At 45.4% G+C, this 14,067-nt stretch overlaps 1 protein-coding gene across 2 annotated transcripts in view; it reads left to right on the top strand.

The window, feature by feature from the left end:
- Positions 1–14,067, top strand: part of HYOU1 (hypoxia up-regulated 1) — a 212,659-nt gene that overhangs the window by 127,093 nt on the left and 71,499 nt on the right. For both annotated transcript variants that reach the window (XR_015308457.1, XM_086956751.1), the window contains exons 18-21: positions 4,315–4,505; positions 4,640–4,727; positions 4,847–4,969; positions 5,486–5,619. Coding sequence is in view for 1 of the 2 variants with exons in the window: in XM_086956751.1 (XP_086812877.1) it covers positions 4,315–4,505; positions 4,640–4,727; positions 4,847–4,969; positions 5,486–5,619 (536 nt within the window). In the remaining variant the exon portion in view is untranslated. The remainder of the gene's footprint in view (positions 1–4,314; positions 4,506–4,639; positions 4,728–4,846; positions 4,970–5,485; positions 5,620–14,067) is intronic.

Genomic DNA, 14,067 nt, shown 5'->3' with positions numbered 1-14,067 from the left:
ATTTATGATAGTCATCCCTCCTAAGTCAACGCGTCCCAATCCACAACTGAATGGTTCATGTCTGGAAAGGGTGTCTGTCTTCGAATACCTTGGCGTAACCCTCTCAGAAGATACGCAGTGGGCACCCTAAATAGCCAAGGCCAAGCTCAAGCTATCCCTAATTGCCGGGAGTATAGACAAATTAGCTAGGGAATCACCCTTTAAACCCATTGGTCCTGCGCTAGAAATGTACAGGGCTCAAGCGCGTTTAGCCACTCTTTATGGGGCAGAACTATGGGGGAACTGTTCGTCTTCTACCTTAGCTGTAGTTGAGAACAGATTTTTAAGACCAATAACTGGTCTTCCAATGGGTACTCCGTTAATTCTCCTACGACTAGATCTGGGTATTTAGCCAATTGAAGATGAGATTGCCCTAAAACCACTAACCTTCTGGCGAAGACTTTGGGCCACTCCCGAACTAGTAGCATATCGGGTAGAGACCAAAGAGCTTTTATCCTATCCGGGTTTGTTGAAAAGGGTCCCCTGGTTTGCTCACGTGAAACATGAGTGTGAAAAGCTTGGCCAACCTTCTTTGTGGAGCACTCCAGGCACTACTAGTATTTTAGTACCCCGAGCTTTACTTCCCAAGTCCTATCGCACCCTAAAGCTCGAAGCCATGCAGACAAATCCTAAACTGGGTTCCCTAACGACCGTTTCTTATAGTAAAGGACCACTACGACCTGGAAACCTTTTTGGACGATATCCTGCCTCAAGTGGCAAAAAAATTGTATCTACAGTTTAGATATAGCACTTTGCCAGTACGTGCGGTCACCAACAAATGGGCTGGGCAGAAAGAGGAGGGTTGTCCTGTATGCATTACACATGATGAAACAGAAATGCATATTTTATTCTTTTGCCCTGATTACCAACAAGCGAGACGGTATTGGCTTGTCCAGCTCTGCCGCAATTTGGGCTTCGACCATTTTAGGGAGGCTTTCCGGTCTTAAAATAAGACTCATCTAAACCCATTGTGTTCGCCGTTTCACGATATTTAAACACAATTTGGCGAAGGAGATGGGCTTTTATCCAAAAGGGAATAAAGCCATAAAATGTGTATCAGCAGAACATTTGTATATTTGACTTCTAGATTGCTGCTTAAGATATTGGTTTAGTTATAATATTTTGTATACAGATTTACCTTTGATGAACTGGATTTTATTGTAAATAGTCTAAATTTTCTTTTAAGTGATTTATATAAATATGGCTGCTATTTCCCTAGATACTTGCCGATTGTAACACATCAACTGATCTATTCCATCGCCGCTGGTTAATATAATTTGCCTCCTTTCCCCCCTTCAAACTGCTAGGCAAACTTTCTGTACAGGATCTAAAATGAGCATCTGTTTTATCTGTGGAGTGTTTTTTAATCATGCATTTATTGATTTATAATGTATGCGGTTTTATCACTTTGCTCACTTTTGATGGTCCTAGTGACCGAAATAAGTTTTTGAAACTAAACGATTTCTCAAGTAGGTAGTCAAGAACTTCACCCCGGTTCTTACTTGTAGCTGCAGTTGTGGAGATTGAATGGAGCCAAGTAGGCACCTTAGGGTTATCTTCAGAAGTGGCAGATGTCTTGGCTGCCTGAAAACCCACCATGCATTCCATTAATGTTGCCTACTGTAACAATTTTTGTAATTGGTGCTGGTGCGAAGGTTTATATCCTTTCTAGTCTCACCTTTCTGATGTTTTAAATTTTATACTCTTAACCAACAGGACTCGGTAGCCGCTACAGTTAAAGGCTGGCCCAATTGTACTTTGTGTGCCTTCCTGACCAGCCTTCTTTTTGTAGGACTCTACTTTTGGCACTTTGTCTTTGTGATATGTTTCCTCTCACTCTATTCATTGCCCCTCGGTGAGATTTCTCATGGTTTCTGTAATGCCAATGCACATTTGTCCAGTTCATATATTGCCCAAAAAACCTGTTTTCTTGGTGGCAATAATTTCGAGCTGTATGGTCGGGAATTGCTTGCCCTTTCGGTATGGCTAACTTTTATTATGTTCTACCTGGATAAATTGTGCTCTCACCTCCCTAAGGTACTATCTACTTTTCATGTGGGCTGATTCACCTCACTTTTTTTTACTCTGTCCTTCTCACCCCACAAACGTGGAAGATCAAATGCATAGACAGGATTCCAGATGCGCTGTCTCCTAATACATCAACCACACTTGACGGGACTTAGTGGAAAATAAACTTTGTGTGATTCACTGGAGCTGGAAAGGACAAAGTGGTAACCAAACTCACAATCTCATTTTGGATCAACCTTTGCCTAAAGATCTGTTACTCTTTGATGAAGACGCTCCTTGTGCTTGCATTTCGTTCCCACATGGTCATCCTTACGCACTTTTGCCTTGCAGCTCAGACTTGCAGTGATCTGTACATTGCATAGACGGTGTTGCATGACTGTTATTCAGCAGTACTCCACAATACCTGCCAGAGGGTTTTGTTTTGGCACTCCTTGGTAAGATGAATCTGCTGGACAATTCTACACCAGAAGAAAGTTGTTAACTTGAGTACCTATTTCTGATGGATACAAATTATTTCTGAAGATTCTACACTGCCCTTATTCCACCTGTGCCATTATTAAGATCCCAAGGTATTCAATGTGTTGTACCCTGTTATTGTCAATGTCATTTATAATGTCCTGGGTCCTCAACATGTTTCCGTGGGATGTGGGAAGAGTAGCATAAGTTGGCACCAGCTTGCCTGTCTTCACCTTGAATGTCCCAGTATTGTTACATCTAAGGCAGGTCAAATGCCACCTGGTACTAGAGAGCTATTGCTGAGGAAAAAAGATTCCATATCCAGTCAGGCTCTGCTGGATACTCATAAGATCCAGTAGAGAAGTGTGGCTCAATGGTTTAAACGGCGGACCCTGATGCAGTAGTCTGGCCGGGACCAGGGTTCAATTCCCGCCTCTGCGTGTCTCGGGCTCAATTTCCTCGGACCTGATAATTCTCGCCTCGGTGCCTATTCTGATCATGAGCCCCACTCTGCACCTCTGGGCAGTAGCTTGCTTAATCTCTGCAACGGCCCCAACAACGCTGAGGATGCCTGACTTCATCTTGGGGGTGCCCAGGAGTGGGCTCCTCACAGGGAAAGGCCAGGAAGGGTTCCTCGGTGGTATTCGTACAAGCGATCAGATGCCTCCGGGTAGTCGTGCGCTATATAAGTGCGTAATTATCCTTATTATTTTATCCTTTAAGATGAGGAATATGTGGAGGGCCACAGTATCCACCAAAATAGCATTACCTTAAGGTAAGTAACTTTTACATATCCACCAATGCACCCCACCCTGCTGTTGTGGAACAATAAACCAGTATGCAACAGTAAATGTTCCTTGGCCTTTTAATTGAGTTAGGACCCCATGCTAGTGACCCATCGCTGTACACCACTAAAAGGTCCTCATCCTCTGCTCCACCCTCTCAGCCTGGGATGACACCTGGTAGCTGACCGCCCTGGGAGCAGCACCAACACCCACCAACCACGCACGCAACCTGGGGGTCATCCTCGACTCTGCACTCTCCATGACCAAGCAAGTCAATGCTGTCTCATCCACCTGCTTCAACACTCTCCGCATGCTCCAGAAAATCTACAGGAGGATCCCAACCGATACAAGAAGGTCACCCAGGCCCTCGTCAGCAGCAGGCTGGACTACGAAACGCCCTCTTCGCGGGAGCCATGTCCAAACTGCTGAAACGACTGCAACGCATACAGAACGTCTCTGCCCGCCTGATCCTCGACATCCCTCGACACAGCCACATCACACCCCACCTGAGACCTGCACTGGCTGCCCGTCAACAAGAGGATCACCTTCAAACTCCTCACCCACGCACACAAGGCACTCCACAACACTGGAACAGCCTACCTCAACAGACTACTCGCCTTCTATACCCCTAACCGCCAGCTCCGCCGACCTCGCTACCGTCCTCCACATCGGAAGATCAACCGCTGGTGACAAATCCTTCTCCTACCTTGCCCCCAAGACCTGAAACACCCTCCCCGTCCTCCTATGGCAGACCCAAGACCTAGTTACCTTCAGGAGACTACTCAAGACCTGGCTCTTCTAGCAGAACCCCTCTTCGCCCCCCCGGCGCCTTGAGACCCTCACGGGTAAGTAGTGCGCTTTACAAATCTCATGATTGATTGATTAAAAGTCCTTTCTTTATCTATTTTTTTGTGCTAAATTGGTCAGACCTCTGCCAAGGGCTTATGATATTGTCACTTGAACTGAGCACTGCTGCAATGCTCAACAGATCACTCTTTCTGTTCAGAATGCAGAGAAAGCCGACTCTGGGAAGGAAGAAGATACAGGCAAGAAACCAGAAGGAGAAGCAAAGGCAGAAGAGGAGGAGGTGAAAAAAGCCCAAAGAAAGCAGAAGCTGGTAGAAGATATCCGTGTGGATTTGAGCGTGAACGACATTCCTGACCAGCACGAGGACGAGCTTAAGGCATCCATCAAGAAGTAGGTTGTCATGAGAGAGCCACCAATCCCTTTCTTTCTATCTGAACAGGGCAAAATTTGCCATCTTACTTTAAAACTTGAAGTCTTGATACCTCTTCAGCTGATGTCCGCATATTCTTTATATTTTGTTTTAGGCTCCAAGACCTGACAAACCGAGACATGGAAAAAGAAGAGCTTGAAAAGGCGGGCAACAGCCTGGAGGCCTTCATCTTTGAGACACAGGTATGTGGTTAGGGATTGCAGTGGTGTAAATTACGTGAGTGGATTGATGAACCATCATTTGTCGTAAGCCTCCCCTTTTTTTTCCTGTTGGCATGTTTCATCCATGTTATCTCTTTCAGGACAAGCTTCAGCAGAAAGAATTCAAGTTTGTCTCCACAGCAGAGCAGCGAGAAGAAATATCCAAAAAACTGAGTGAGGCCTCCAACTGGTTAGAAGAGGAAGGCTATGGGGCAACCACCAAGGTACTGGGGGGAAAATCCTACAGATTGTATTAATTTTTTTCTTCATTTTGGCCCTTGTGCATATTTGCAATGAGGTAGTAAACTCTTGTTGGCTGTTTGACTTCATTATCTTGCTTAGTCTCCTTCCTGTTCAAAGTTTCCTTTGTTTCCTACTTGCCGCAAGCCTGCCCACCTCTTAAGCACGGACTCTTGGAAAATCTCTGTTCCTTGTTCTGATGGGTCTCCCCACCCTTGCCCGCCATCCGATAAATAGCAAGTTCTTCATTTTGATGGGTTCTGTTGGGGGTCATGTTTCAGCCACAGAAAGTGGCTCAGTAGTAGCATTAGACTCAAGCACTCCCGAATTGACTTTTTTCTTACAGTCTCAGCCCTAATTTTTCTGCTATCTACCAATATGATACAAATTATGTGTACAGCCCACCGTCATCGACTAAAACCATAGTCTACTTTTTCAGTGTATGTCGATTTTGGTTGTCTGCATGACTCTTTGCTAACTAGCTGATTTCTGGTTCTCAGGAGTTAAAGGAGAAGCTGTCCGAGCTTAAGAAGCTCTGCAAAAGCCTTTTCCTTAAGGTGGAAGAGCGGAGAAAGTGGCCCGATCGCCTGTCTGCTCTTGAGAACCTGCTCAACCATTCCAGCATATTCCTCAAGTAAGTATGTAAGGATGGATGAATTGTGAGTAGCCTTTGTGCTCTGTCATTGTGCTTGATTAATGCTTCTCTATTCTCAGCAAAACTGTAACCCTTTGTATTCCTATAGTAGCCTACTCATTCACTGAATGCCGCTTCCTTCCTAACTTTGGTTTGATTTACATGATTTGTGTTCTTACTGCCAGATCAACTTTGCAGAAGCTGCCCTAATCCTAATGAGGTGGCATTGCCTTAATATTGTACCTTCGTATACATTTTACGGATAATCTGTCTTGTCCTAGTTTCATTCAACAAGAATAGACTCCTCCAAACCTCAACTCTTTGGAGTCTGGGTGTTACATTTTCCAGAGTGGAACAGATGCATGTTTCTGGTGGACACATCTACATGTAGATAGCTCACTTTTTGAATATCCACAGGCTCAAACTGGATCAGGAAACTTTCATAGCTTTTGCATGCTAGCAGGCGAGCCTTTTCCACATTAACACAGGAACCGATGTCACTGTGACATCAGTGGAGCCATAAAGCCCCCACCCAGTCAGGCTGTTTGACATGAATTCAGTTTTTTCTCCGCACACACAAGGCAGATCTGGAGCTTGTTCTGTAGAGTTTTATCCTTCAAATTTAAGTTTTTCTGTGCAGTTTTTTCTCTTCTTTCTTCCTCTAGCTTTCTTTCTCTTCTCTTTTCTTTCTCTATTTTTCTCTTTTTTCTTCGCTTTTTTCCTACCCCCGCCCTTTTCCCCACACACCCAAACGATCTAGCTTTAAGCCCTGTAATAAATGTGATGGACTCTTCACAGATCCCCATGACGAGTGCTTCTGGTTTCTTGGCTCTAAACCGAAGATGTGCAACTTTTGCTAGAGCATGTATTGTAAAGCCTTGAAAGAGTATGAGGTTAATCTCTTTATGGCCAGGGATCGAAATGACAAGGGGAACATTCAAAGGTAAGTCCCCAAGACGATACCCAAACCTGAAGGTTTCGTCTTCAGTGCCAGAATTGGTGGCGTTTCTAGTTCCAGCTGGAACGGTGCCTGCAGCCCTACTGACCAGGCGCTCACTCAGTGGTCCTCAATCCTGAAAGATTTAGTTCCTGTATTGCAGGCTCAAACTGCCATTCTGGAGTTCTGCATTATGGGGATGGATCTTGCATTTTTCTTCAACTACATGTTAGACTTCTTCAGACAGGCTGTAGCCCACCCTGGAGAGCCTGTGATCCCTAAGGGATCTATAAAGGTGCCTTGTACCTTTTGCCAGAGGGCTTGACCTCCATGCCATTCTTCCCCATCCCCTCACCCCCACCCATTTTGCCTTTTATCTGGAGCATTAATGCCTTTTTCAGCCACATTGCCGAATCACTTTTTAGCAACAAGGTTTGTTCCTCGCCTGAAACCCAAACAGACGTAGACTCCATCACCTCCAGTGCTCAAGAACCTTTGCGCTGACTCTGTTGCCTCTGGCACTGACCCTAATGTCAGTCAGACACCACAAGCTCCTTCACTGACTCCTGGACCTTTAGGTCTTCACGTCTTGCATTAATTCCGCAGGTGGGCTCAAAAGGGTGATGGAATAGCAACAGTATAGACCGTTTTCATACTAGGGCAGAATTCACATCTTTTTCAAAATTTATTCGAACTCCTAAGAGGAAGATACTGAGGTTCAATTTGTCTCAGCCATGGACCCTGATTGTAGGCGTTGGCATAGGATAGTGATATTGATGCCTCAACTGAACTGTATTTAGACACTACCACTATCCACCCACCATCCGAGGTCGTCTCATATTACAGTCATCTGAAAAGCAGGGTAGGTGTTTAAGCCTCCCTTGACCTCAGTCGAGACAAAGGTGAACCTGCTGATAATGCCTTTCAACAATGCCTTTTTTCACTCTATTTTAGCGGTTAGGGAAAAACCCACCTTCACTTGGGCAGTCAACGCCATTTAGTCATACAATCTCGATCTTCACTTGGCAACCCACTTTTTCTCACTTCGAACGATTCATCAAAAAGTCTAGCGATGCTCTACCAGACATTCGTGGAGTGCTTTCTCCAGCCCTTTGGATGCTTTTGGTAAGAAGCTATTCTTGGTTAGCAGTCTAGCTGTGGAGGCATTTCTCTTGCATTCTTATGGGTCATGTCCAACATGGTGATATGAAACCTGTCGCAGCATTTGCAGCTGCACTTCAAGAAGATTATCAAAGATGGTCAAGCAGTAAAATAGCAATTAATCCAATGGCTTTTGTATACTGTTGACATCCTGCTTGGCTGGGCACTTAAGGATTATAGGCAGACGCCCAGTCCTCCCTAATTGCTTTACCATTTAAAGGAGCATGCTGTTTGGCAGGAGAGCGGATTCAGCAAATCTGAGCTTGCAGCAAGCTCGGCAGCTTCACAAATGTTGAGCATTTGTGAGGTTTTCATTTACAGCTCCATAAAGCTTCACAACTACGACTGCAATAACCTCAAAACTCTAAGTGCCAAGGCTGCTGGAAAGGGAGAGCATGTTTGATTCCATGTCCCACCTACTCTTCTTCCTCCCCTGCCTCCTAGGAAGCAGCTCTAGTTCGAACTTGTCCATTCATTGGGCTTCTGTGCACTGTAGTTGCCCTTCATTTCAATGTCTTGGAAGGTCATTTCTTCAGACCAGTGGATTATATAAATTGTGGAAAGGTGGTATGCCATACCCTTTCAACAAACCCCTCCCCATAGCCACCCTCCTTGCCCCAGTTAGAGGAAAAACACTTTTGCATCTTGCAACAAGAGGTATAGAGCCTACTGCTGAAAGGAGCAGTGGAGCCGTTTCAAAAGCAGGAAATTGATCAGTGATGCTACTCTCTGTACTTCCTGGATCCCAGGAAGGTCAGCTATGTGCAGCCAATGAACCCTGGACCTAATGAGAAATTCAAGTATCTGTTCCTGGCTGAGGTGCTTGTTTGCTGGAAGCAGGATGGTGTTTTTGGTTTTGTAAGACGTGTTTAGATATACTGATCCTACTGTCGCACAGGAAGTTCCTGTGATTTTTTTTTTTTGAGTAGGTACCACTCACTATATAATTTTACACTCCTTCCGTTTGGTTTGACATTGGCACCTCAAGCCTGTACAAAGGTGATGGTCGCAGCTCATCTCAGAAGGTTGAGAATCACAGTATTTTAATGCCTGTATGACTGGGTGCTGATAGCAGAATCTCCAGAATTGGGGTCCTGCGACTTGCAGTTGACCTTGTCAATGCTGTTCAACCTGGGCATTTCCATCCACATGCCCAAATCTCACACTCAGCCAGTTCATCGCCTCTGTAATTCATCAGGGCAGTACTGGACACAATATCACTCTCAGTCTTTATCTCTACTCATATTGGTGATATGATTCTGATGTTTTGGTAGGTTACTAGAATTCCAGTTCTGTAGTAGGGGATCTCTGTGTATAGTCATAATCTAGTGAATAGTCCCGCCCAGGTGCGTGGACCCCGGAGCAATCAAAAATCTCTTTAAGTTGTCGGTAGAGAAAAAGACATAACACCACTACTGTGGTATTTTTTATTGCTCCGGGGTCCACGCACATGTGCGGGACTATTCACTAGATTATGACTATAACAGAGATACCCCTATTACAAAACTACAGAACTGGAGTTACAGGACAGAAACTACTCCTTCTGGTGGCCGTATGCTTGCTAGGTCTGCTGGCTGCTTGCATCCTACTGATCACGCGTGCACTCAGACACATGAGGGACCCTCCAGCAGTGCCTCTGAAGGCCGTGATTCCAGCATAGGGGAGATCTTTCGGACACAATTGGGATCTCCCTTGGACACTTCCTGTGGAGCTGATCTGGTGTGTGTGTGGAGGAACACTTTATAGCAGGGCCGTCCTTCCAGTCCCCTCTGGCTGTGGCCATGTTGATTAAGGATGCTTTTGGAGGAACTCGGTCTGCTCGAACTGAGGGCAATTTAGTTGGCTCTGAAGGAATTCCTTTAATTTGCAGTTAGCCTGTCCAGATCTTAACTGGCAACACAACCGAGAGATCTTGGCTTCTCCGTTGGGGAAGTGCTGAAGCTCTGTTCTTCGGCTCACCAGCACAAAGTTTGGCTGGTTGCTAATCATGTGGCAGACTCTAGGCACACCAGAGCAGACAGCCTTAGTCGGCGTTACCTACTTGATCTATACTGACCTCTCTATGGACAGTGCTCCAGTTCGTCTTCTTTCAGTGGTGTACCCTTCTTGTTGACCTGTTTGCCACTTGTAGCAACACAAATTGCCCAGTGTTCTGTGCCCTCTGGTACCGGTTACGGAGTTGAGTTGAAGTGGAATTCTCCTCTTCACTACGCGCTACCTCCCATGCCATTGATTGATCAGATTCTGAGGAACATCTGCCAAGATCCAACCTTAATCTGTCTCATCACTTGCGGTTGGGTGAGACGAGTGGTGTCCAGACCATCTGCACCTCTCCCTCGATCTCACCCCTCTGTCTTCCACTCATACCTTACTTGTTCTTAGTTGGATGGATACTTAGTTGGATGGATACAATCTTCTTTCCACCTTGCAAGTCTCCACCTTCATGCCGCCTGTAGATTGAGCAGGGACATCTAACTTCTTTCCAACTACCTGCAGAGGGGGGTAATGTTTTTCTGTCTGCCCACCATCATTCCACCAAGTCTGTGAACTCTACTAGGTGGAACAGGTTGCCACTTGGTGTGCGGAGCACAACGTGAACCGTTTTGAAGGCCCATTTGTCCGACATCTTTAGATTCATTTTATCACTAGATAAGCACTCCTGTGGGAACTGTTGAGGGTTACCTAGCAGCCTTGACTACTTTCTGCTGCCTTCCAGACTACCAACTGTGTTCAAGTCGCCCATTCTGTTGTAACAAAAGTTGCGGCCTACTCCCATTTGCCATTCCTCAATGGGATTTTCATTTAGTTTTGACTTTTTCGATTGGCTCTCCGTTTAAGCCCTTTCACAGTTGCCAATTGAGGCTATGGACTACTAAAAGTGTTTTTCTAGTTACCATAACCTCAGCGAGATGGATCAACAAGTTCCTGGCACTAAATGCCCATTCCCCTTTTACCTTGTGTGAGTCATGTGTAGCTGTAGATACACATGCTCTGCATGTGTGCAAGTTGTTTTTCTTTGAAGAAGCCTTTTGAGGCATGAGTTTGAGTGACTCCTCTTTTTAGTGATAATATCCCTAATAATCTTGGTTATTACTTGCCTTGTGTATGTCGAGGGACATACCTGTATATGGTCCAAGTACAAAAATATTTGGATCCCGAAACCTGTTTATAATTTTTCGGGTATCCAATTTATATTCATTCCAAACCCACTCCTAAGATCTCTACATTCGGAGTTGAAGTAACATACCTTTCTTATCTGTCGTAGGAAATTGTTGAGACTGTTGTTTTTTCAGACATATCTCCACACGTTTCGGATCCTAATTCTGTAACCAAGATGGACTCTATATTAATTGTAATAATAGGATGAGATTCCATATCCTAATTCTTTGTAGTAATGAAAATGGTACCTTCTATTATAAGGAATCAAAGTATCATGCATGATTATGCCACTGGATCTCCTCATCATTGGGGAGTTATTGTGAAAACGATGGATAGGAAAACTTAACCCAGACACCAGTCCATATTTTTAGATAGATTTTAACAGTCCCTTTATTTTGCCACTCGTTAATTCTGGAGGAGTAAAAGGTGTTCCTGATCTTTGCAGTCCAGATTTCAATTTAAAACTACAAAAAATCCATCCACAAAATGACGGATTTTAAGTTTGTTTCAAATGCTCATGTTTTATTAAAGACCTCTACCCCTTCATTTTTATAGCGTCTTATTATCCCCCATCTAATGTCCATTTCCTTTATTGTACACACGGACAGTTTGCTGTCCGATATGCTTGGCTGTTTATTTGCCTTAACAGCAAGTTTTTGTAATTTATTTCATTGTACTCCATTATATGCAGCACAGATGTTCTTTCTCATATAAAAGCCAACTACCCATATATATTTATATAATCATACTAGCCCTGTGGGCTAGTATGGCATTAGGCATGGCATAGTGCTCCGTGTTCTTTTAAACTACTGATACCCCTTGTTAGACCTGTCAGCCCTTTGGGTGGTCCCTTCTAATTATTATTTTTTTGTTTATCCCTTTTTTGCCTTCTACATTTTTCTTGTGTGTCCACTACATTTTTTTTCTTTTTGGTGTTGACCCTAGGTCTCTGGGCGCCTCATTATTACCTATTAGTAATGCAGCGCTGGTGCTCTTGTAAAATAGAGAAAGGGCAGGTACCCTCACAAAATGGTGGCCTGCCAACTGTCAAAGTTTTACCTCCGAGCTTGGCCCATAGGTTAGTATTAGAGGGATCTAAAACCTTCCGGCCCATTCTTGTGACCTGGGCCTAGGGTATATAAGGTCAGAACCTGGGCAGCCATTTTGAGCATCGTAGGGCTGGCTGGAGTGCAGGCTGTGGCGTCTGGGGGGGGATGCGGCACTGAGAGGGTTGACTTCTCTTGAGGGTTGCTTCCTTGCCGCTGTCATTGCCCCTCTACCCGTAGACCTAGCCCTGCCTAGATATTTTCCTGTTGAACCCTGCCCCGGTGTCTCCACCAAAAAGGAGGAACTGTCCCTTCACTGAGTGGTTTTGAGTAAAGGTTGGGGCTCGTGCTGAGTGGAAAGTATTGCCCCTTTGATCTGTGGGAGTGAGAGCTGCCCTGAGGACGCTAGATAGCTCCGGGGTAAAGAAGAGACTGTGAAAACTTGACCCCCCCTCCCCCCTTCTTCTCTAGCGATTCCCCCCCTCCTGTGCTGGCCTGCCCCCCCCTCACCTGTGTCGAGGAGCGCTGGGCAGAGGTCACCCTCCTTTTTGGGACGATTTTGCTGGGGAACCGCTGAGGTGTGGAGGTCGCCTGACCTGCGACATTGGGGCTAGAGGTGCCCATGTGGGTGTTGCGACTGCCTCCCAGGGTGAGGAGCTGGCGGTAGATTCGCCGCCTGTACCGCTGCCTCTCGCTGAGGTGAATGTTGCTGAAGTGGCGGTGCAGCATTGAGACGTCGTGTCCCTAGCGCAGGCCCAGTGGATGGCCCGTCCGCTTCACTAAGGGGCGGAGCGGCATTGAGGCGTCCCTTCCTACACGCAGGCCCAGAGGAGGGCTTGACGGCTTCCCTGAGGGGGCGGCACCACATCGCAGACTCCTCTCTCCCGCGCAGGCCCAGTGGAGCGCGGCTGTTCGGAGGAAAGAAGTGGCTGCCATCGTAGGTGGCCGAACCAAGTCAATTTCAGTTGCGCATTGTAGCTGAAGCGTCCTTCTCAGCGCAGGCCCAGCGTGTAAGTCGGCCTTACCTGCGAGGGAGGAGACACTTAATCAAGAGACTGCTGGAGATGGTATAATCTTCCCCAGCTGCCTGTGACGGCGGAATCTGAAAATAATACCGTCAAGCCCACAAGTAAGCAGGGATCTGGGGGCTGGTGCGGGACACGAAATTAGAGAAATCTCCATGGGGCTAGTGGATGGCCTACTCTCTTGAACCCTGGTGACAGAGGTCATGTAGGCGAGGGAGCCTAAACTGACAAAACTACCCTACTGGAACTAGGGATCTGCCATCCATAAAAACTGTTGCTGGCTCAACACTAAAGCTAAACAGAAGCCAGGGCATTACAGGTTACTAGATCAAATTCATGATACTGAATGAATTTAATGCCCGTTCTTGTTTTACCAGGAGTATACAATTCTGGCACCTGCTACATCAACGCGTAGACCAACTTTACTAAGACAGATATGCAATATGGTTTCTTTGCTGTAGTAATGCACAATCTTTCTTCCCTGAATAGATGTATTGTGTTTATTTCCTGCTTAATTTTATTTAACTGCAAAAGTAACTGCCTGAAATTTAGAGTATTAAGTGGTTTTGCTGAATTCATTTCCTCTGGGGAACAAGATTCTTGAACTAAATGCAATGTTGGGTTCTAAATGATGCAGGTAATCAAATGTGGAAGTGCTTGATGTTTTTAAGTGATACATGCTTAACGGAATAAGTTAAGGAATTTTTATAAAGCATTTCTCATTTTTTCTAACAAGATGTGGTGTCATTTTTGGCGAATGGGCGCTGGGTTACTCTGGTGAGTGACGCAAGCATAGCACAATTGCCTTAGAGATAGGTCTTATCACTCTGTGCCAGGCTACCCTAGGTGGACCGGTGACCCCGGGTCCAACACCCCTAATACAATTACAGCAATACGGATGCACGCCATGCTACTGTTGTCAAGCTTGGTACTTGCATTTTGCTTGACGTCAAGACATTTCTCCTTATTCATCCTAGTGTTCACAACTCCATATTTTCATATTTAATTATTGTCCCATGCCGATCATATGTCGGAGACCCATACTCCCCTTTACATTACAGTTTATATATACTGTTGTCCTCTTTAAGTGCCATTTTGAAGTCTGGTATTTAAGTGTTCT

This window comes from Lissotriton vulgaris, chromosome 2_1 (assembly GCF_964263255.1).
Source record: "Lissotriton vulgaris chromosome 2_1, aLisVul1.2, whole genome shotgun sequence".
Taxonomy (NCBI): domain Eukaryota; kingdom Metazoa; phylum Chordata; class Amphibia; order Caudata; family Salamandridae; genus Lissotriton; species Lissotriton vulgaris.
Note: the sequence above shows the minus strand (reverse complement) of the source record. Positions and strands in the feature narration are given on the sequence as shown.